Source organism: Sapajus apella, unplaced genomic scaffold, assembly GCF_009761245.1.
Source record: "Sapajus apella isolate SASKATOON/1434 unplaced genomic scaffold, GSC_monkey_1.0 scaffold125, whole genome shotgun sequence".
In the NCBI taxonomy this organism is placed as follows: Eukaryota; Metazoa; Chordata; class Mammalia; order Primates; family Cebidae; genus Sapajus; species Sapajus apella.
The window spans coordinates 800,644-824,825 of record NW_022437065.1 but is presented as its reverse complement, the minus strand read 5'-3'; the positions used below and the strand labels follow the sequence as shown (position 1 = coordinate 824,825).

Here is a 24,182-nt window from a genome sequence, read left to right as displayed (position 1 = left end):
AGATGGAAAAAGGCATCCAGTGTCATTCTAATGATCTCTTCACAGAATCAACCCTCTTCATTCAATTATAGTTCCTGTTCTTTATAATGAGCACAGAAGTCTAGGGTGAGCAAAGAAAACAAGAGTCATATGTTTTGCTTGTTTGGCTGCTGTTGTACAAAATCCAAGCTGGAGAAAAGACAACAAATCTAGTACCACCAGGAAAAAAGGCAGGAAACTTGCTTAGAGGGGAGCATTTCCTTCTTGTGTTAGAGAATATCCTTTGTTTAGTCACTTCTACTAATGAATACAGGGTCATTGAGGCATTCCAAATCTCACCTCTTGTCCATCCCTGCAGCTTCCTCCATTTTCACTGGTAGACTCAAATTCAATATAGTTTAAGGTGTAGAATACATTGATTGGGACAAAGAATAGCTTATCTCATATTCTGTGCTAGCAGGGACCACAAACTTCTTTCTTTGACACCTACAGGGAGCATCCCATCAGTCTCCACGGAGCCACAACTGTAGCTTTAACAAGGACATGCCAGAAGAACATCACATACCCACAGCTTCCGTGATTTCCCTCAACTGAGTAGCTAGCTGTGTGGCTACATCATCAGTAGTATAAGACCATGGCTTTGTAAATCTGTATAAAGTAGCAGCCCACAAAATACACCATTAAACAATAAAATCACACACCAACCAATCATCAAAATAAACTGAAAAAAAAAAGTCCAAACCTACCAGAATGAATGAGGCTTTTGACAAGACACTAATGACATGGGCCAGCTTTTAATTTATAGTAGTCCCCCTTATCCACAGTTTCACTTTCTGTAGTTTCAGCTACCTGTTGTCAATTGTCATCAAAAATTTTAAATGGAAAACTCCAGAAACAAACAATTCATAAGTTTTAAATTGCATGCTGCTTTGAGTTTGTGAAAGGAAAATATCTTGGGCCCCCAAAATCACTAAGCTAAAGGGAAAAGTCAAGCTTTGAAAGGAACTGCTTAGGGCAAACCTGCCTCAGATTCTGTTCAAAGTTACCCCTCTGCTCACTGAGATAAATGCATATCTGATTGCCTCCTTTGGAGAGGCTAATCAGAAACTGAAACTAATGCAACCATTTGTCTCTTATCTACCTGTGACCTGGAAGCCCCCTCCCCACTTCGAGTTGTCCCATCTTTCCAGACCTAACCAGTGTTCATCTTATATATGTTGATTGATGTCTTATGTCTCCCTAAATTATATAAAACCAAACTGTGCTATGACCACCTTGGGCACATGTCAGGACCTCCTGAGGCTGTGTCAGGGGTGCCAGTCCTCAGCCTTGGCAAAATAAACTTTCTAAATTAACTGAGACCTGCCTCGGATTTTCGGGGTTCACAAGTAGCATGATGAAATTTCACGTCATACTGCTCTATTCCACCCTGGATGTGAAGTCTCCCTTTGTCCAGTGGATCCACACTGTAGATGCTACTTGCCTGTTAGTCACTTAGCTGTCTCAGTTATCAGATTGACTGTCCTGCTGTCACAGAGCTTGTGTTCAACTCATTCTTATTTTACTTAATAATGACTCCAAAGTGTAAGAGTAAAGATTGCGGTAATTCATATATGTCAAAGAGAAGCCAAAAGTGTTTTCTTTAAGTGAAAATGTGGCCTTGGTGTTCCTTGGCTAGGGTTCAGTACTATGTGAGGTTTCAGACATCCACTGGGGTGGGTAGAATGTATCCTCTGTGGATAAAGGTGACTACTGTAAATGTAATAAAAATATCCTTTGGTACTAGAAGTGAAAACTGTATTTCTTAGTAACTGTCACAAAAGACCAAGTGGAAGTCTTTCATGGATGACCCAGTAGTTTCAAAACCACTTTTCTGTGAAGCACTGGGAAGTCAAGACTACGGTAAGTACACAGGGACCTTAGACTGTCCTGTTTTTGCTTTTGGTAAATGTTATTATGTTCCACCAATTTCTTGGAGTAGAGGCTGATCAAAGAACAGGATGTGGGTGATGTGGCCACATGTCTTCTGAGCTTCTTCACAGGCAAGAGCAGACCAATAATTCCATAATTATTTGGAAATTACAGCTTAAAGAAAGCCAGTGAGTGACCTAATCTGTCTTTCCTATCCCTAAAACAGAGCAACAGAAGTTTCATATTTAGCAGGTGGCTTTGAGGAGTGCTTTTCAAACTTTAATTGCATATAAATCACCCAGAGATGTTTTTAAAATGAAAATATTGATCCCTTCAGTCTAGGGTAAGGTCTGACATTTTGCTGTTCTAACAAACTCCTAGGCCTGCAGTTCCCACAATGTGTATCAAGGTACCACAGAGTACCACAGCAAACTCACAGGGGAATCACAGAAATATTTTAAATTCTCAAGGGAAACATATCAACACCTATCAGACACCATGTAAGCTCCTAACTAGTAATTCACAGTGTCAACATTAAACCATACTTTACTCTTTTCAATGAACTCCTATTTGTGTGAAGCTGAATTTTTGGCAGTTGCTGCAACAAAAAGAAAATATTGCATAAAAATAAATATGAAATGGGAAATGAAAATAGTGATGTCCAATCAGATTTCAAGATTTGATAACTGTGTAATGCTCAATAGGCACACATATCCTGTCAGTGGTAAGTGATAGGGTTTATTTAAGGATGCAATAAAAATACTATTTTTTTCTTTTTTATTTTTTTTGACAGAGTCTTGCTCTGTTGCCCAGGCTGAAGTGCAGTGATGCAATCTCAGCTCACTGCAACCTCCACCTCCTGGGTTCAAGCGATTCTCCTGCCTCAGCCTCCCTAGTAGCTAGGACTACATGCATGCGTCATCACTCCCAGCTTTTTTTTTTTTTTTTTTTTTTTTGTATTTTTAGTAGAGACGGGCTTTCACCATTTTTGGCCAGATAGTCTTGATCTCTTGACCTCGTGATCCACCCACCTTGGCCTCCCAAAGTGCTGAGATTACAGGCGTGAGCCACTGTGCCCTGCTACTATTTTTCTTTCAATTTATTGTTGCATTTTTTGCCAAATGGTTAGTAAATTGTTAGGATGCAAGTGCTTATTAAATGGTTTGGGTCTAACTACTTAATAAATGGACTAGTCAGGTGCTACTTTTAGTATAGGAGTGCCATCAAAGAACTGCTGAGACACTAGTGGCTTTGTGAACTGAGAAAGTTTTGGAGTCCCTATTCCAAGTGATGCAACGTTGCTAGTCCATGGAGAATGCTTTGAGTGTCAAAGGTTTTAAGAATAAGCCCCAACCTCCTCATGTTATAAATGAGAAAACTCTGGTTTACAAAAATGGTTGGTAGTACCAAGACATAAAGCAAAATCTCCTGGTTTCTTGTCTGAGGACTACCCCACCATACCTGACTGCCCTTATTTATCACTGATTTGTGTCTATACCACATCTTTGTAGCCACATCTTCAAAAACATCTTCTGTAAGCAGAGGGCCCCTATGGATAAAAGGAAATATAAGAACCCACAAATACTGGGGCTTGTGAGAAATTAAGACAGCTATGGCAATTTTACTACTAACTGAACTTTATGTGTTTAAGTAAGCTAAGACTATAATTTAAAATAGATGTTTACTCCAAATGCTTTGCTTATGGTAAATCATTTTAAACCATGTGTCTTTTGACTGGCATTCAGATTCCAATGTTTAATGAATTGGAATACTTGGGTTCTGATAACCTCATCAATCTTTTAAAAGAGAACCTCTGGTTAATTCTATATAAGTCAGAAAAAGATAAATATGGGACAAATTGCTTAATCATAGTTCCCAGACCATGAAATGTATGAAGTATGTTTGGAAAGAACAAAGAGGAAAGGTTGAAAACTCACAGTGTCTGAGTCAGCATCAGGCACATTTAGGTAGGTCCACTTCTTGTCAGACCCTGCTTGAGAATTCTTTAGAGAAGTCATCCAAAGATCAAAAGAAAAAAAAAGCATCAGAGTAACAGAAATCAGAGAAGCCAGGAAAAAGACTTACAGACACACAGATAGATACAAGAATGCAGGGCCTTCCTTTCAAAAAAGGCCTTGAACACTAAAGTAAGAAAGGACTTTATTTTGTAGGCAGTGGGAAGCTATGGATGGGTTTTGAATAGATGAGAGACCTGATTGGGCATGTGTTTTAGGAAAATGACTGGCAGCAATCTGGAGGACAGTTGGGGAGTTTAGAGAATGGTGTCAGGGAAGTTTGTCAGCAGAAAATTGAAAAATAATATATAGGCTTGAGCTGACTGAGTCTGAACTAGGGAGTGAGGAGATTTTAAAACCTGGGTGAGGACTGGAAGAAGGAAGAAATCAGGAGCCTGAGAAAAAGCCCACACCAAATAAGACTGAAAGGTACTCTGTGGGCATAGAGCTAGCAGGATCCTACATTGATTTTTAACTTATTATCATGCATTTTCCCAAGAACATTCATATCTCCTTTGGAAATGCACAGAAAATCAACAGAAGAGAGAAGAAAACTTTCCACATTTTATAGTGAACTGCTTACAGTTGATAGGCCACTTGCCAGACTATGAGTGTTTGTAGATAACTGCGAGGACACTAAGGCATCAATGCTTTCTTCAGTCTCTTCCAAGGAGTCCTAAGAAAGAATAGGAAAAATCAATGGGTTGGTTTATTATTTTTTTTAGAATGTCTTTTCACTTGAAATACCACTTTCTTTCATAAATATTTGAAATTCAGATAAAAATATCTAGAAATAATTCCATTCCTTGGTTTTTCTCTTTTCCTCTCCAGTCAATCTGAATTATACCATCAGAGAAGGGGGCAGGGATGGGAGTAGAGAGTGGGGTCTCCTTTCTAATGGTGCTTACTTTATGAAAAGAACATGAAATTTGGAATCATACAGACCTGGGTTCAATTCCTATCTCTAAGGTGATTTGTATTAGGCAATGTACTTGGTTATTTTAATTTTGCACACACACACACACACACACACACACACACACACACACTGCCAAGTTGGTAAAACATATCTCAAAAATCTCTCCACTAGGATGAACTAGATACTGGACTGTCATCTCAAATCCCAGGTTCTACTTTTCCTTTCCCATTTCTTTTTCTCCTTCATGGTAAAATGGCTTTTTTTTTTTTTTGCCTAGTAAAAATATTTCAAGCAATATACATAAATGGAAATTAAAAACTTAGGTCTCTCATTAACATATTCATGATCAAATTTCAATATTTTTGATTATATGATCACACACACACATACACATATACACAAATATCGATTATATCACACATACTGCTTTTTATTATGGGCACTTTTCTTTATTGTTTCTCTTCTCCTCCTTCCCATCCTTTCACCTCAGGTGAAATTAATATTTAGCATTTTGTTGTACATATTACATTCCATGTCTTTCTCCTTGTTTAAAACGTGAAAAATCATTTGAAAACATACACACACAAATCTAAGTATACATTCACGAGAATTTTTTAAACTATTGTTTTACAAATCAGGATTATGATATATACTTCTGTGGTTGGTTTTCAAAAGTCTTCATTATAAGGTAAAACATATTAAAAAGCACATAAAACATAGATGTATAGTATAATAACAACATAAAATGATCAAACAGAAGCTCCCTGTGTATCCTGTCCATATCACAAGCCTTTTCTTTCCCCTGGGAATAGTTAATATTTTAATTCTTATGGTTAATCACATCCTTGCTTTTATTTACAGTTTATCTGTATAAGCATACACTCCAAAACAAAATGATTTTGCTTTTCCTGTGTTTGAACTTTGTGAAAGTGTAATTAAATGCTATATATTCCTTTATGTTTTGCTTTTTTTGCTTAATATTGCCTTAAAATTCATCCAAATTGTTGCATATTTCTGTAGCCCATTCATTTTTATTGCCATTTAATATTCCATTGTATGCTATCCAAAACTTTATTCATTCCCTAGTTGCTTAATATTTGGGTTATTTTCAGATTTTTTTTCTATTGTGACCAACATTGATATAAATATTTTGTGAATATGTATCCTGGCACATATACACACACTACAGTATACACACACCACAGTATATATATTCACACACTTGAATATATACCAGTGAGAGGAATTGTCAAGTCATGGGGCACACATATCTCCACATGCTTATCTATATCAATTTAAAGATAATGTCAAATTTTCGGAAGTAGTTATAGCAATTTATAGTCTAATCAGTAGTGTATAAGAGTTCTCATTCCTCCACATCCTTGCCTGCAAACAGATGGTATTGTTAGATTTTTTTTCATTTTTGCCAATCCAGTAGACGTTTACAGTCTTCATGATTTTAATTTCCAATTATCTTATTACTAAGCTGAATACCATTTTGTGATAATTGGTCAACTGAATTTTCTGTTTTGTGAAGTACTTGTTCAAAAATTGCTTACTTTTGTATTGGTTTACAGTAAGTCATCACTTAATGTCATCCATAGGTTCTTGAAAACTGCAACCTTAAGTGAAAGGATGTGCAGCAGGTCCTCAAATAATGTCATTTCATTATAATGTTGATAAAAAATGTTTTTGTTATAGGTCATTTTGCTGAAAGTGGCAGTTTCTAAGAATCTGTTGATGATATTAAGTGAGAACTTACTGTACTTGCCTTTTTCTCACTGATGGGCCCACAAGATAAGCTGGAATATCTTGTAGAATAGCATCTTGAAAGAAAGTGCTGACTTCGTGGATGAATCCATCCAAACATTTGGGGAAGAATTAATGCCAATCCCTGTCAAATTCTTCCAAAAATTGAAGAGGAGGGAATACTTCCAAACTTATTTTAAGAAGCCAGCATTACCCGGATAGCAAAAGTCAGACAAGGATACTCAAAAAAAAAAAAAAAAATAGAAGAAGAAAAAGAAAAAAGGCAAAATTGCAGGCCAATATCCGTGATAAGCTATAGATGCAAAAGTCCTCATCAAAATCCTAGCAAACAGAATTCAACAGTGCATGAAGAAGCTCATTCAACCTGACTAAGTGAGAATTTATCACTGGATGCAAGGATGGTTTAACATAACCAAATCAGTAATTATGATAATCTGCATTAACAGAATGAAGGACAAAAATCACATGATCATATCAATAGATTCAGAAAAGGCAGTGGCCAAAATCAACATCTTTTCATACTAAAAACTCAACAAATTAGATAAAGAAAAAATTTACCTCAACATAAAACCATACATGACAAGCTCTTAGCTAACATTATACCCAACGTTGAAAAGCTAAAAGCATTTCCTCCAAGATCAGAAACAATACAGTATGCCCACTCTTACCAATTCTACTCAATATAGTACTGGATGTCCTAGCCAGAGCAATTAAACAGGGACAAGAAATAAAAGGCATCTAAATTGGAAAGGAAGAAGTAAAATTGTCTCTGTTTGCAGATGACATGGTTTTATATATAGAAAACCCTAAAAGACTTAAACAAAATGCTGCCAAAACTAATAAGTTCTTTAATTCTGAAAAATATATCCCTATTATTTTTTCAAATTGTCCCTTTTCTATATTTTTATGTTTTGCTTTGTCTGAGTATGCAATTACCCAGTGGTCATCACACGATGTACCAGTCTTCATATTTCTTTACTTTCTTGTTAAAAGTGGATATTACAAAATCCAAACATTTACAAAATAGAAAGAATAGCATAATGAACCGTTGTAACTGATTACGCGTTTTAACAATGATCACTTTTCTAGGTATTTTCCTTGCTGCTTTTTTTTTCTCCCACAACTTTATTGAGGTATGATTTACATACCATAAAATTCACCTATTGTATGCATGCAATTCAGTGATTTTTAGCAAATTTATAGTTGAGCAAATATCAACATAATCCAGTTTTAGTGTGTTTCCAACCTAGTAAGTTCACCCATGCCTGTTTGCAGTCAGTCCCTACTTCTTCACTCCCTGGCAACCATTAATCAACTTTAATTTCCCTATCAATTTTCCTTTCATTGACATTTCATATAAATGTAATTATATGATATATAGTTTTGCCTGGTTTCTTTCACTTAGCATAATGTTTTCAAGGTTCATCAATGTTGTAGTATGCGTTAGTACTTCATTTCTTTTTACTTCTGAATAATATATCGTATTCTATCTAGCCACCAGACATTATCATTTTCACTTTTTGGCTATTATGAATAATGCTGCTGTAAATATTCATGTGTAAGTCTTTATGTGGACATAAGTTATCATTTCTATTGAGTAGATACCTAGGATCAGAATTGCTATGTCATGTGGTAAATTTATGTCTAACTTGTAAAAAAATTACCAAACTCTTTTATGGAATGGCTGTAGGTAGCATTTTTCATTCCCATCAGCAATGTAGGGGGGTTCAAATTTCTCCACATCATCATCGACACTTTTATTATGTCTTTTTAATCACAGCCATTCAAGGGGGTGCGAAGTAGTATCTCATTGTGATTTTAATTTTCATTTATCTGATAACTAATGACCCTGAACGTATTTTAATGAGGCTATTAGGGATTTGTAAATCTTCTTTGATTAAATGTCTATCCAAATCTTTTACCCATGATCTAATATGATTATTTGTCTTTTTAATATTGAATGTAAAAGTTTTAAGGAATGTATTCTAGATACAAGTCCTTCAACAACTATATAATTTGAAAATACTTTTCCAGTCTGTGGCTTGACTTTTCATGTCTGTAATGGTGTCTTTTGAAGTGTAAACAAATTTCATTTTGATGAAATTCAATTTATCAGTTTTTTTTTCTTGAATACATGCATCATGCTTTTGGTGCCATATCTAAGAATTTTTTGCTTAACTCAAAGTCTTGGAGAATTTCTCCTAGGTTATCTTTCAGAATTTTATGGTTTCAGTTCTTATATTTAGATTTATAATCCATTTTGAGTTACTTATTTCTGCATGGTACATGTTAAGAGTCAAAGTTCTTTTTTGTTTTGTGGTATTTGGACATCCAATTGTCCCAGTATGATTTGTTGAAAGGTTATTCTTTCCCCACTGAAGTACCAAAAATCAATTGGCCATAAATATAAAGTTTTTTTTTTGTTCTGGAATCTCAATTCTATTCCATTGATTCCCTATGCTTATGCCAATACTATGTTGAGTTGATAACTATAAGAGTAAAGTAAGTTTTTAAATCTAGTAGTATAAGTCTTCCAACTTTGCTTTTTAAAATTGATTTTGTTATTTTGGGTCCCATGTGTTTTTATATAAATGGTAGAATCATAATTTCTATTTCTTCAAAATTATCCTGGTTGAATTTTGATTGGATTCGCATTGTCCATAAATTTATTTGGAGAGAATTTCAATCTTAAAAATATTGACTCTTCTAATCCATTAACAAAGAATATCTTTCTACTTATTTAGGTCTCCTTTAATTCAGCAAAATTTTTGTTAGTTTCAATGCACATGACTTATACTTTTAAAAATGAATTTATTTCTTACTTTTGAAAATAAATTTTCATGCTATTATGAATGGAATTATATTCTTAATTTCATTTTCCAATTGATCATTGCTAGTATGTATAAATGCAGTTGATTTTTGTATGTTGATCTTATCTCCTGCAACCTTTCTGAACTTGTTTACCAGTTCTAGTCATATTTTTGTAGATCCTTTATTACCTTCTACATACTGAATCATGTCATTTTCTTCTTTAATATGTTGATATAAATTATGTTGACAAATATTCTTATATAGATTCATTCTTCCATCCAAAATTAGCATGAAACTTACTTATTGATATTTCTATTCATTGCTAGATTTTAATTTATATCATATTTAAAGTTTTGCATATATACTCATAAACTAGTTTGACTTGTAGTTTTGTTTTTTAAACTATTTTAAAAATCAAGTTTGAGTGTCAAGATTATACTGGCTGCATACAATGAATTTAAAGATTTTAATAATTTTTCTAAGATCAGGAATAGTTTAATAGTTTAATAATGTTGGAATTAGTATCTCTTTAAAGGTTGAACATGAGTAAGCTTTGAAATAATTTGATCTCATTGTCTACCTCTCTTTTGGAGGTGGACTTTAGAGTATTTTCCCGTGTTTTTGCACTATAGGAAACAATATTTCATTTTAGAACTCTAAGTTTCCTACTTTGCTTTGGAAAAACTATCAATACCATTTTACATTTGTGTTCTACTTCTTCCAAGGAGTCCAAATTTTATTATAGCAATTATAGAAATGTGAATATCTGAATATTAGAATGGGAAATAACCTTTACAATAATCTAATTTAACCTTCTCATTCTAGAAATGAGTTCACTGAAACATTAATTTTCACATAATTTTGTCTTGGTTTAGAAGGAAATTTATTGGTGGTAATTTGAGATATAACAATGTTCATATAAATATGTAATCAGATATGTCTAATAATATTTGGCTTAGGAAAATGTTGGGATACCTCATTTCCTGGTTAGATTAAGTGATAAGCCTTTAGCCAGAAATTGAAATCTCCAACAGGAATTTTCTTAGAGATAATCTTCACTCATTAACCTGATTACCGATAAGCTTTTCTAAGTTATTATTTCAGTTTTTATGTGTTGACTGTGAAGGCCAACAGGAAGAGATGATTGATATCCTCTCTTTACTCTCAACTCATCATCACCTAAAAGTGTAACCACTTGAACAAGATTATGCTCTTATTTCCTCTCATCATTATACTTTCTTTCACAATCAACTTACCTTGTCTAAAGCCCCAGGGACAGACTTGCTTCTTAGGCCTACAGTATCCTCTAAGTCTTCTGTAAATGACTCACTCAAATCTAAATCAGATCGACTCCGATCTGGAAGGCAGAAAGAAAAAGAAAGAATGTGAGTCAGCCTATCTTGTGAGAAGATTTCATTTTTTATTGCAAGTGTTTCACCTTTATTTCAAATTTTTTTTAGGCACAGATCATAAATAGTACCATGAAAGCAACGGTCAGAGTCAGTAACTTTATGCTGTTTATGATAACATACTTCCATTTTTAATAGTATTTTGGTAATTGCCTTAGACTGAATTACAGTTATGCGTTCATGTTTCCTTCCATCACAGGATGTTAAATGTTCTGTTATAAAATGCTATATGTTTTAAGATATTTAAGTCAACTGCTTTGCTCCTAGACTTTTAAAAACCCTCTTAGAATGGGCCCTTCAGCTTAGAAAAAATAAAACATTAACCATTATTGCTTGCAATATTTAGAGAATTCACTATGTTTTCAGGTTTGACATAAAATGCAAGGCAACCAATTGTAAACTGCCACTTTGTGATATAGCAAGTTCCTTTCGCACAAAAAGGAGGGGCTATAAATGCCTTGAGAGGAAGTTCTATTTCTTAAGGCAACAGAACATTCTTTCATCAGAAGAACATCTTGTTTTCAGTTTTGAAAATATAAGTTACAGAGCAATACACCTCTCAGTAATGCTGTGGACAGCTTACCAAGTCAGGACAGCTTATTTCCACAAAATAGTTCTATACCAAAACACTACTGAGATCGATATAGTTACTTATAAATGAGAAAGTTTGGAGAGAGTAATCAAGTACTTAAGTTTGAATTGGTGAAAACAAAATGTCATAAGGCCTGACACAGAATATGTACTCAATAAACAGAAGCTGTTGAGTAGAAGTAGTGGAAGTAGACACTATGATGTTGGCTTCTAAACAGTTTAAACATTTAATTAACTGGTGAACAGCTGTTTTACTTCTGAGCAAAATGTAGCAATGACCACACACATTTAGAAAACCCTTTGGGTGTTGGCTGGCTAGAAGAGACCCCTCAATTCAGCATAAAGGATCCTGTTTTAAAATTTATGTATATATCATCAAGTAACAGGTAGCTTTTTTTTTTTTATTTTTGACAGATTCTCTTGCTCTGTCACCCAGGCTGGAGTGCAGTGGCATGATCTCAGCTCACTGCAACCTCCGCTTCCTGGGTTCAAGTCATTCTCCTGCCTCAGCCTCCCAAGTAGCTGGGGTTACAGGCATCCGCCACGCCCAGCTAATTTTTGTATTTTTAGTAGAGATGGTGTTTCACCATGTTGGCCAGGGTGGTCTCAAACTCCTGACCTCGTGATCTGCCTGCCTTGGTCTCCCAAAGTGCTGGGATTACAGGCGTGAGCCACTACACCTGGCCACAGGTAGCTTTTTTAATGTTGAAGACTTGATCATGATTTTTATTCTATGTATGGGACATAAGCTTCATAATTATGACAAATTTCTCTAAAGAATTTTATTAGTTATAAGTATTAACATTTCAAAATGAATTAATAGCTGCTTCAGAGAACTGTTGTGATAATGAAGTAAAATGATACATTTGAGTGTACCATGCAAATGAAAGCGGTAATTATTAATACCTTAATGCTGCTTGCAAATAACTTCTTATTTAAACCACCGATTTTCTTTTGTCTATATGTTGGGAACTTCTGACCACTATATCAATTGCACTATCATTTCCTTGAACTCTGCACAAGTGTTCTTATCTATTGTATCAGATGTATCCTGGAACCATTTATATTTCCTACACTCATATATTGATATTCTGATGTAGCACTGAAACTTGGTGATGATGCCTGGCTAGAGTATATACTAAATAAATGGAATTTTTATGAATGTAAGATGCCAGAAGCATTACCTGGGTCTGTCTTCAAGCAGTTCTATGGAGGGGCCTACCACCATAGGTCAAAGAAGGAATGCTTATTTTTTAAAGCATGAAACATCCATTTAATACCATACATAGCAGTCAATTTCATTTGCTTTAGTCATTTTATACAATAGAGTAGGCATGTTGTAAATACCCACCTGAGGAGAGAGAGGTTCCAGACACTGCTATGGAAGGTGTGCCAGAAGTATTCCTGCAGTGACTCTTTGTGAACTCCTGAGAGGTGCTTCCAATAGCAGCCAAATCCATGGGATTTTCGAAACCACACTCCTTCCCACAAAGTAAAAATGAGAAAAAAAAACACAACATTATACTGACTGTAATTTACCATAAAATTAATCTATATAAATATACTTCAGTATAAACACCTTTATATGTATTACTATTTAGGAGGAGCTAATTGACATTTGAAGGACCCTCACCAGGAGTCCATATAACTCCAAAATTTACCATCAATAATTGTTATCAAAAATCTATTCCAAGACATTTGTTAATTAGTGCAAAAAGTATCTGGACAATTTCTCACTCCCAAAATTAGTGAGTGTTCTAATATATGATTAATAAGAAAGATTATACAGGTACTCTCAATCTTATATGAACTATGTATAAGAATCTGGCAAGATTAACACTCTCAGAGCGGCACTCAGGCTTAGAACTCTGGTCCCATTTTGTCCTCTCTTTCAACTTACCCTCTCCTCAATCGTCCCTTACTTCTTCCACCCCCATTTAACAGAACATCATGCACCTTTTCCAACTAGAAGGCTGGCTGGTCAGAATATGGGTGGTTACATCTGTTTTGGAATGACTTTCATGCATGGTACTTATCAATGTTCATAAAAAGATAAAGAGTGAAAACTTCCCAAGGTAACAGGAATAGTGATTTTTTTTTTTTGTGGTGTCTGCTTGTTAATAAATGTGGCAGAATTCAGTCTGGAACTTGCTTTTATTATAATACATAGTAAAGAAAATTCTGTCCCAACTTTGCCCATGACCATAGACCCAACTTTGTTTGTGACCTTTGCCCTGCCATAGACCATGGCAGGGCTTGACTGCTGCCTCATCCCAAGCTTGCTTGAGCGTTAAAACAACAACAGCAACAACAACAACAACAACAAATTTTGGACCTTTTCAGAACTGGGCTGAGGTTAAGTGTCCATTCAAATTACATCATGGTATGATAATCATCAAATCTAAAACAGAATTTTTAATTCTCCCTTCTAGGAACAATCAAAAAGTGCCTTTCGAAATCCTAGATGAAGAATTCACTCCTTGTTTCCCATATCTTAGACATTCAGAGATACTTTGATAAACTCACTACAGAGAAATGTGGCTTTCACTTGCTTAACAGCCTAATCGATTCAGCTTCAATTTAGACTGTTTTTAGTATATTATTATTCTCCAACACATAATACCTATAGCAGAAGGTATATAACTCCTAACTTGCTCTAATTGCGATAGACAAGCAAAGTTTATCAAAAGAGTGTGACAGAGGTCAAATTGATAAATTAGGTCAATTTTCAACACCTCTTCAAAAAGTTGTTCACATCTGGAGTCCTCTAATGAAGCAAGACCAAATTCCTTGGAGGCAATTGTGTTAATGGCAAGTTTTCACACAGGTGATCTGTATCACTAATATTGAGCACTAATAGGCCAATTAATATTGCACAGTCATTAACAAGCAATACATATCCTGGAGGTTCAGGATGTCAAGCCTAAAATTAATAGGCTGTATCATAATAGAGGACAGGTTAGAGATGTTCATACTCTAAAAGTATTTTGTGATGGTTAATATTAGGTATCTACTTGATTGGATTGAGGGATGCCTAGATGGCTGATAAAATATTATTCTGGGTGTGTTTGTGAGGGTATTGCCAGAGGAGATTGACATTGAAGTCAGTGGACTGAGAGAGGAAGAGCCACTCCCAGTGTGGAGTGGGCACCATCCAATCAGCTGCCACTGTGGTTAGAACAAAGCACATGAAAGAACAGGGATAAGCGGCTTGCTTGCTGGGTCTGCTCACTCTTTCTCTTCCCAAGCTGCACCAGACACTTGGCTTCCTCTCCTCCTGCCCTTGGGCATCAGACTCCAGATTCTTCAGCCTTTAGACTCTGGGACTTGCACCAGCAGCCTCCCTGGGGCTCTTGGGCTTTCAGTTTCAGACTGGTGGCTGCACTGTAGGCCTCCCTGGTTTTGAGGCGTTTGGACTTGGATTGAGTCATCCTACTGGCTTCTTTCTTTCTGCAACCTGTGGACAGCCTATTATGGGATGTTGTCTTGTGAGCAAATTCTCCCTGAAAAACTCCCTTATATATATCTACATGTATCTTATCGGTTCTATCCCTGTGACTATTCCTAATACATTTCCTTTCATGCTAAAGCAGAAAAGAACATTGAAACAAAGAGATGCTAAGAAATGGGAGATACTGAGAAGTTGTTACCTTGCTTATCATCTAATGCTATATATTTCCCTTTAGAATGAAAGAGCAAATGTACTTCATAAATTACTGTGCCGTCTTATTTTCATTCAATAGAAAGTACTTTTGTTTCTCTTAGAAAAGACCAGCTTAGACCAGCTAGATTGCAAGAATGAGATCAACATAGGCACTGTCTATGTATATGTACCTATACTCAACTCAATTGCAGGGAATTTCTGTTGGGGAGATCTAGGTGCTGTTTAACAAAGAAATGCACAGGTAGGGTCTGTTAGTTTTGAGGGTAATAGCACATGAAAAGGGTGATTTCCCCCCTAATAATCTCAAATTGTACGTACGAAGATAAACCTTGTTGTGAGAATAAACTTGATTAATTTATTGGTCATTGGACTGTCAGCTGCTACTCACTGGGACAACTGTACTAGTTGTTAAATTTTAAACAATATTTCTGTGTCAGTTGATAAACAGCATTACTCCCATCTCACCACCCCCCAACTTCCCTGTGCTCTCCCGCATCCATAAGCCAAGGTCTCTTCATAGTTCAGGCTTACTGCATGACATGGAAGGGCCCCAAGGATACTGTCCCAGCCTTGTGCCAGTGTCTGTTGTGATAGTTCAATGTCCCTGCCAGACTGGTCACTAAATACGGCGAATATGGTTCCTTTTTAGATTGTCAAAGAGATGAGTATAATTATCAACTATGCATGCACCTTTCTGGCTATTGAACAGAATAGGCTTGCTGACCTTAGCATAAATATTTACAAAGTTCTAAATATGCTTTTAATCTTACCAGAAACTATAATTTAGACTATAAATATTTAAATAAATCTATTACTGTTATTTAGTCTGTCTGAATGCCTTAACAGAATTTGACTACTCATCACCTCCACTATCTCTTTGTTTCAAAATCCAGTCTCTCACATGGGGTGTGACAATGGCTTACTGATTGCTTTCCTGACTTTCACCCTTGTTCTCCTATAGCTGCTTCTCAGCACAGCCCCCAAATCCTGTTTAAAGAGAAGGCAGATTGTATTACTCTTCTGCTCAAAAACCTCCAGTTTCCCCCATTTTAATCAGAATGAAAGCTGACTGCACACAGCACTCTTCAAGGCTCTATCCAGCCCTATGGCCTCTTTGGATTCATTTCCTAGTTCACTTTGTCTTATTCACTCACCACGGCAGCATTGGCCTCCTTGCTCTTCTTAGAACATACGAGTTGTGCTCCTACCTCAGGGTCTCCATACTGGCTGTTCTTCCAGAGGTATGTTTAATAACATATTTTAGAAACTGGTTGAGCAAGGGCACTGACCAATCAAGATGGACGCCAGCTACAAGGAAGTGGAGCAGCCTTCCCTGCATGCTTCTGCTGAATATCAGTGCTATCTCTGCCTGGTGGAACACCTTGCCCTAGAAAACCACATGGCTAATTCCTTCACTTCCTTCAAGTATTTGCTTGACTAGAGCCTGTCATATAGTAAGTTCTCATTATATGTTGGTTGAGCCAAAGAATTGTTTGTACTGTATGAACTCACTGTTCATATAAAGATTTATCAAATATAGATGCTAGCAATGTGGATGGAGCTTCCTGCTAAATAAAAAAAAATCTAGTAGATGCTAATTCATTCCAAAGTCAACTTCCAAAACAATATTAAATAAAAGAGAATATTTTTCCCAAAATGCTTTTTTCATATTCTCTTATAAAAGAGAAAACCAACAGAAAATATAATTGATCACATATATATAATGCAATTTAAGCCTTCATTATGTGTTGACACCCTATTTTAACAGATGTATAGAAAAGAAAACTATAAAGATTTCTACTTTAAAAACTAGATAAAAGTTCTACTTTTCCAGATTTAAATCAGTTTGGAAAAATTTGTGCAGTCAACCTATGAATATTTTCTCTAAGAAGTAACAGAGAGGATCCAAATCAGAGTCTTTTACAATTTTTTATACTTATTTAAACCATATAGCCATTTAAACCTCCATCATACAAGTGCTACCTTTGAACCTGGTCTTTCCCTTCTTTCACTTTGGATTTTCTGCCAAGAGGTAAGATTCAGGAGGTTCAGTCCTGATGAAGCTTCTACCTTTAAACAACATAAACAATATGCTTTGATATATAGAGAATACAAACCTAGCCATGCTGCAGTGGTGAGGTTGAATTTCAGAGACTGGGTGTCTGATATGTTTTGGCTCTCTGTCCCTACCCAAATCTCATCTCAAACTGTAATCCCTATAAACTCCATGTGTGGAGGGTGGGCCCTGGTGGGGGATGATTGAATCACAGAGGAGGCTTCCCCTGTGTTGTTCTTATGATGGTAAGTGAGTCCTCATGAGATTTGATGGTTTTATAAGTGTTTGACAGATTCCTTCTGCCATGATTGTAGGTTTCCTGAGGCCTCTGCAGCCATGCAGAACTGTGAGTCAATTAAACCTCTTTTGTTTATAAATTACCCAATCTCTGGCAGTTCTTTATAGCAGTGTGAGAACGAACTAATACAGTGTCAGGATTGTGTACTTACTTTGCTGATGACTGAAGTCACACTTCGTGTGCTTGGAGCTGGTGACCTCTGAGTGACTGGGGTCACACCATTGCTCCGACTGTTCTTCGGGGTCCTAGGACCAGCTTCCTGGTCATTGAGATCTGATGAGCCAGTGCCTCTCCTAAATGAGAAAGCATATTCTGACTTTAACATGGAAGCAGAGCAGCAACCAAATTCACAGGCAGAGTAAAGCTGACGAGGAAAACGATAAGAACATATGAACCACACTGAGTTCACAAGAGTCACACTGGAACTGCTCAACAATTATGATGTCACCTTCCTCCTCAAAATCCCTCAGGGGATCACTAAGTTTGTCTCCATTTGCCCGACTTCAGGGTCACTGTAATTAAACTTTGCCCCATCTTTCTAATTTTGTTTCCTACTGCTTACCAGCATTCTGTCAGCCAGTCCAGATTCCTTACCATTTTCTCAACTCACCATCTTGACTTCTACCTCCTGAAGCTTTTGCTCACCTTCTCTTGACCAGTTATGCCCTCTTAACCACTCTCTGTCTATGCAAATCTTTCTCAGTCTTCAAGGGCAAATGAAGTCCAGCCTTCCCCATCAGGCCTCTCCTGTCAAGCACAAGCTTTGTCAACCTCTGCTCCACTCAGTTCCTATTGACTTATGGTCTTTGCCAGGCTACTGTTTTTAGTACTTGACTGCACAATGTCTTGTTTTTCTTCCTAATTGATCCACATATGTGAGCTTGGGTGTTTCATTAAACTATGAACTCCTTGGACACAGAGTCCATGCCATAATTATTATGTATCTCCAGCAGCTTCCTAGTGCCTTAGTACAAAGAATCCACTTGGTACACATTTAATCAAAGATTAGAAGTTATATTTCATTTCTCTGTGTTGTTTTGGGGTCTGATTCATGGTTCACATTTGATAAACATGGTACAAAAATGATGACATTTGGTAAAGGAGCTTGAATCACTTTCATGTTTGCTAAAATGATTCAATTCAATCCAATATCAATAAATGAAAAAGCAGTTCCTGCCCTTGAGGTGTTCACAATTTTTTTATTAAATGAACTTCATAAGTCAACATAAATTTTGAAAAACGGGAGTTTAAGAGAAGTACTTGTTCTCATTTTATTCTTTTCCCTCAGGGAACACAAAATATGCTAAGTGGTAAAACAGAAGCCCTTATGAGTTTTACTCTCTCAATTATTGTCTTAATAAGTTACAAATGCACCTATAATAGTACACATCTTATTGGTAAAGCATACCAGCAGTGATTAACAGTGATGAAGACTTACAGTTGAGCCAATCAGAGGAGAGACTAAATAGAATAAAGGAATATTTTTTAAAACAATGTTTAAATGTGCACATATAATTACCAGAAGACAAATCAGGCAGAAGAAAGAATAGGCAATGACCATTGGATGGAACTGTCAACCACAACCCCTAAGATTTTTTAAGGTTGTGCAGCAGAGAAGTCACCAAACCAAATTTGTCCTGGTCTACATTACCAGCTACCACCACCTTCAATAATCATGAATAGAAGTGGCATTTACTTAGTATCTTCTAGGTGTTAGCCATTTTCCATCCCCAAATATCCATGTAAAATATGTTTTAGAATATTATTTAATATTTTTAAAATGAAGAAATTGAGTCTTGGAGAGGTGAAATAATTATTCCATGCATGTATGCATGTACACACACGTGCATACACACACACTGACATACCACTATGCTATCATACAGTTAGCATGTGACAAAGTCAGCATAAAAACAGTATTGTTAGTCTACCCAAAGCCTGTGACCATTCTAGTTTCTCATACTGCTTACTCAACATTTCACTAAGAACAAATCATTCCAGCCAGGCAGGTTTTGCATTTATAGAATGAACTATCAAACAAAAGATAATCAAAGGAGCAAAGTGCTGGGAGTTAGTTTCTTGGGACTTAAGAGAATTATGAAAATTTTTTATGTTACTAAAGAGTGTTTACTAAAGGGTGGCATTTCTCTGTTACTAAAGAGTCTCTGCAGAAAGGGTCTCTGGCTTCCTCTTTGTAGAGATGGCGCTCTAACTAAATTACAGTGCTGTGGACTCAGGTGAGGTGTCTGTGATTGAATCTGTTGATTCTGACAACGAGAGTACAATTTTGTTTTCAAGAAAATTGATACACTTTGGAAATCTAATTTCCTTGGTGATGTCCCTGAACCCTTCTACCTGAATCATGACATTTCTACATTTGACAACAGTTAGCCACATTTGTACCTTTCCAAGTATTTCTGATCATCTCACAGGTCCTACTTAGGAGAGGCATAGAGACTTTCCCATTGATGCTGTACTGTGACCATAGCTTCTCTAGGACAAAGTTAACACAAAAATCTCTCCCTACTGTTTCTGGTAAAATCTCTTTAAAAAAGAAAGGGCAGTAGTGAATCTTGCAGAAATGAGCCAAGAAAGTTATGAGCCGAAGAGACTCGTGGGTGTTTCTGCTTGTGTGCGTGCTGAAGGTCCTTCCAGAGCCAGGTGGTTTTGAGAAACGTCCCATCATGGATTAGCCTTGCTGAAACCAAAAGTGCTGCTCATGTAGAAGCTCTGGCAGAAGCTGATTAATTGTGGTGATGACATTTAAGAGGCTATCCTGTAATAGGAAAAAAATTCTTGTGATTGTAAGTCAGCTACTGCAAATTATCATTGCTAGCAGCATTATCTCAAAAATGACATAGACTTTCACATTTGTTCCTGACATTTACTGTGTGAGCTTCTCAAAAATATTTTTTCCTGTTGATTAAACTCAGAAAAGGTTTAGTCTGATAAGCATATTGCCATAAATATTTGGGTGTCAACTCTTTTAGAAGTTATGTGGAATATGACATAAATATGTGAATCTTTGCCACTTAAATTGGAAAAGGATAAAAGCTTCGTTATGTCTAAATTAAAGTTTTGAACTTTAAAGGTCAATTAAGAAAAAGATATTTTTTGATTCAGCTATCATGTTGCTTACATTTAAGTAAGAAGCCAATAAACCTTCAAGGTAAAATGTGGTTAAGTAAAAACCAGCAAGAAGGAGATACATTTATCTCATTCTAAAATGCCCAAATGTGGCGATATGTCACTGTCTGGGAGTTTGGATATTCTGGGTTTCTGAAAGACACATTTTCCAGATTATAAAAGAGTTTCACTTACTTTACCTTATGAAATATACTTTGAAAGCCTTCTGTTTGTTATCTGTAATTCCATGGGCAGGGTAAACACATCTGACAGCAATAATTTTAGTATATCCTTACAATGACCCTGTATGGCAGATGCAACTGAATGTTTGTTCCAAGCTAGAAAATCCAGGAGTGGCCAGCCCTGTAATTTGTTTCTTACCTATGAAAAACATCTGAGCTCCTGGCCCTTCTCATGGTACATGGACCATACCAGGGATTAAGGCCCTGAATTTTGGGTTAAATGAAGGTTTCCAGGTGGAGGTCATTAGGGGGAAGGTTTTAGGTGAAAATGCTATATAAACTGTATGCTATTTGCAAGTGGTTGTGGTTTTCCTGCCCAGCCCACCACTGCTGGACTCTCTCCCCTGTGTGTAAGACCCTAATAAAATCCCACGTCTCGTTTGCTGGCTCTGAGTCTCTTGAACCTGGCAGCTTCCCTACTGAGGTTAATAGGGGTTCAGCACAGCACCATGTTCTCCGAAATTGTGGTAACAGCTTCCCAGGTGTATCCATTTCTAGACAGAGGATTCAAGGGTAGGGGCAGAGATTACAATTTAATGAGTTGCCTTTCTGGTTTACATAAAGGTCTCCTAGGAGTTGTAGCCAGGAAACAATTTCCCAGGATTCAGCCTTCCCAGAGTGGCTGACAGTGTTGAGCCTGTACCCATGTGGTGAAATATGTGCTCTCAAGGCAGCATTAACCTGAGAGACCCTAAAACTCACTGGTACAATGAGGCTAATGTGCAGCACAACACAGAGACAGTGCATAATATTCTTTTTTTTTCTGAGGTTCATGAGCATTCCTAACTTCTTTTACTTACTTTGTATCTACAATAAATTTGCAGGAAAGATGGCCAAGGGAGGTTGCAGTTAGAAAGAGATACAAAAAATGGATGTAGCTCAATCTTCTAGTCTTTGGTGATCACCACGTGCTGTGTCTTTATTAACAGTCTTATGTGAGATGAGTGGCCCTCATCCTTACATGCACATTAGAAAACTCCAGGGAGCTATTAAAACTCCCATATCCAGACTACACCTCAGGCTAGTCACATGGGACTCTCTAGGTATGGGATCTAGGTGTCAGCATGTTTTAAGACTTCCCTGGTGATTCCAATGTGAAGCCAAGGCTAGGCTGAAAACCACTGTACTAAGCTGTGAATAAAAATTCGTCAGTCTCAGACATCTATCCACCTGCATTGTTCTCTCCCCTTCTACCACTATTTTCTTTCTTTTTTTTTTTTTATTGAACAGCAGAGCTCAGCTATTCTTGTGGTTTGGACTGTGATACATGGAAGGACACTTAGTGAGTGAATGTGTTGCACTAGGGGTCAGCAAACTATGGCTTGTGGACAAATTTGGGCCAAATGTTTCTATATAGCCATGTGTTTAGAGTAGTTTTTACATTTTTAAATGGTTAAAAAAAATCAAAAGAATAATAATATTTTGTGGCACATGAACATTATATGAAATTCAAATTTCAGTGTCCATAAATGAAATGTGATTGGAATTCAGGCAGCCCATTCATTCATGTGTTGTCTATACTGCTTCCATGTTCTGACAGCAAAGTTGAGCAGTTGAGACAGAGATCATATGGCCTACAAGGTCAAACATATTATCTATACCTTTACAGAAAAGGTTTGTTGATCTTTGTGCTTATGCCCACTTGGGGAAAAACTCTAAGCATGTTTTTCCTTTCCTCTCACAGTACGACAACAATTATCAATCAACACAGAAGACTTCTGTGATCAAAGATGTGGGGTTTTCCCCCACACACTAAGCAGCAAACATCAGCTGGGTGTCCTCTAATTAAATTCTGACACTATCTATTCAAAGAGGGTGTCAGATCTTACAGGGTGAGGGATCAGTCCCTAAGACTGCCCTCCCCCAGACACTAGTCACATGTCCAGGCCTTCAGAACTTCTGACCAATTGTCTTCGAGTTGGGGTTCCCATGACCCCCTCTTTGGGTTTAACTGGAGTGGCTCACAGAACTCAGGGAAACACTTACATCTACCAGTTTATTACAAAGGATATTACAAAGGATACAGATAAAGAGATGTGTAGGGTGAGGTATGGGGACAGGACTGTAGAATTTCCATGCCTTCCCTGTGCATACCACCCTCCTGGAACCTCCACACGTGTGGCTATCCAGAAGTTCTCTGAACTCTGTACTCTTTAATTTTTATGGAGGCTTCATTACATAGGCATGATTGACAACTGTGTAAATGTGATTGGACAGAAAGTGCATGATCTAAACCCAGCAAGGCCTGTCTATTCAGGCTTTTCTTGGATTCTCTGTGTTGCATTCCTCCCTCAGGATAACCTGAGGGAGGAATGCAACACAGAGAATGAGGCAGAGTTCTCTGGAATGAGGGTCTTTTGAATCACAATCAGATTAGAGTCCTGCTTGGGTAGGTCAAAGAAGGACAGCAGAAGGTCAGAGAGAAAGATTGTTTCCTGAGGCCTAAAGCTGCCCGATAGCATAACAAGGACTATGGAAGTTAGGAGGCAGGAACTATGGATGAAAACCTATATACATATTAACACCACAGTGCCTATGCACACAGGTGCATGTGCACACACACACACACACATACACACACACACACAGATGTGTCTATTTAAAAACAAAACTCTTTGAAGAGGCCAATACACCCAACGTAAGTAAATTTCAGTTTTGGGTGTTTGTGTGTTAAACTTAGACCCAAGTGAGCCATCATAGGAGCCCTTGAAAGCAGAATTAGGGAAGTAGACAGATGAGAAAGACATGGAAATTCCTCAAGCAGCTTCTCTAGCTGCAATGTCCCCTGAAGCCACTGCCTTCTATGGCTTACTCACACATATCTTCCTTTTCCTTTTTGGAAAGAGGACAAGAGTAGTATAATGTAATGGGCACTCAGTGAAATTGTCCAGTGAATCCTAGTGTTAACTATATAAACAGCTTTATAATTTGACTTAATAAAACAAAAGCTGATTTGTTTGGTGGTTTTAAAATGGTTAGTGTTTCCTTAATGGGTTTGCTTCCTTTAAGAAGATTCCTTTTAAAGTGGAGGAGACAGTTACCATGAGGAAGGGACTTCTGCTGGTTATAAAGAAAGAGAAAGAGATCTTAAGAACAGATAGTACTCTAAATGTGATAATATTTTTGTTATTTAGCATCACATTAAAATTCTGATCTAATTTCTTGTTTCTAAATAATGACCAGAAACCATTTTGAGTAGAGAGGCCAGCAGCCATGAAAAGCCTTGAGTCAAATAGAAGTCCGGGGCAAGAAGAAAGCCAACTACCTTCCGGCATAGACACAATGGGAAGGAAGTATTTAACAGAACTTAGCTTTCAGCAACTAAATAGAACAAGTACTTACTGCATACTTAGTAGTTCAGAATTGCCAACGTCTTGTTCTGAGTAGGATG

General features: G+C 36.8%; 1 protein-coding gene across 4 annotated transcripts in view; it reads right to left on the bottom strand.

The window, feature by feature from the left end:
* Window positions 1-24,182, bottom strand: part of SYTL5 (synaptotagmin like 5) — a 220,945-nt gene that overhangs the window by 22,283 nt on the left and 174,480 nt on the right. For 2 of the 4 annotated variants that reach the window (XM_032261633.1, XM_032261635.1), the window contains 5 exons: window positions 17,575-17,716; window positions 12,757-12,886; window positions 10,662-10,762; window positions 4,489-4,581; window positions 3,828-3,893 (listed from right to left, as the gene is read on the bottom strand). In XM_032261633.1, the coding sequence (XP_032117524.1) occupies window positions 3,828-3,893; window positions 4,489-4,581; window positions 10,662-10,762; window positions 12,757-12,886; window positions 17,575-17,716 (532 nt within the window). The remainder of the gene's footprint in view (window positions 1-3,827; window positions 3,894-4,488; window positions 4,582-10,661; window positions 10,763-12,756; window positions 12,887-17,574; window positions 17,717-24,182) is intronic. The other 2 variants (XM_032261634.1, XM_032261636.1) reach the window with 2 other exon arrangements.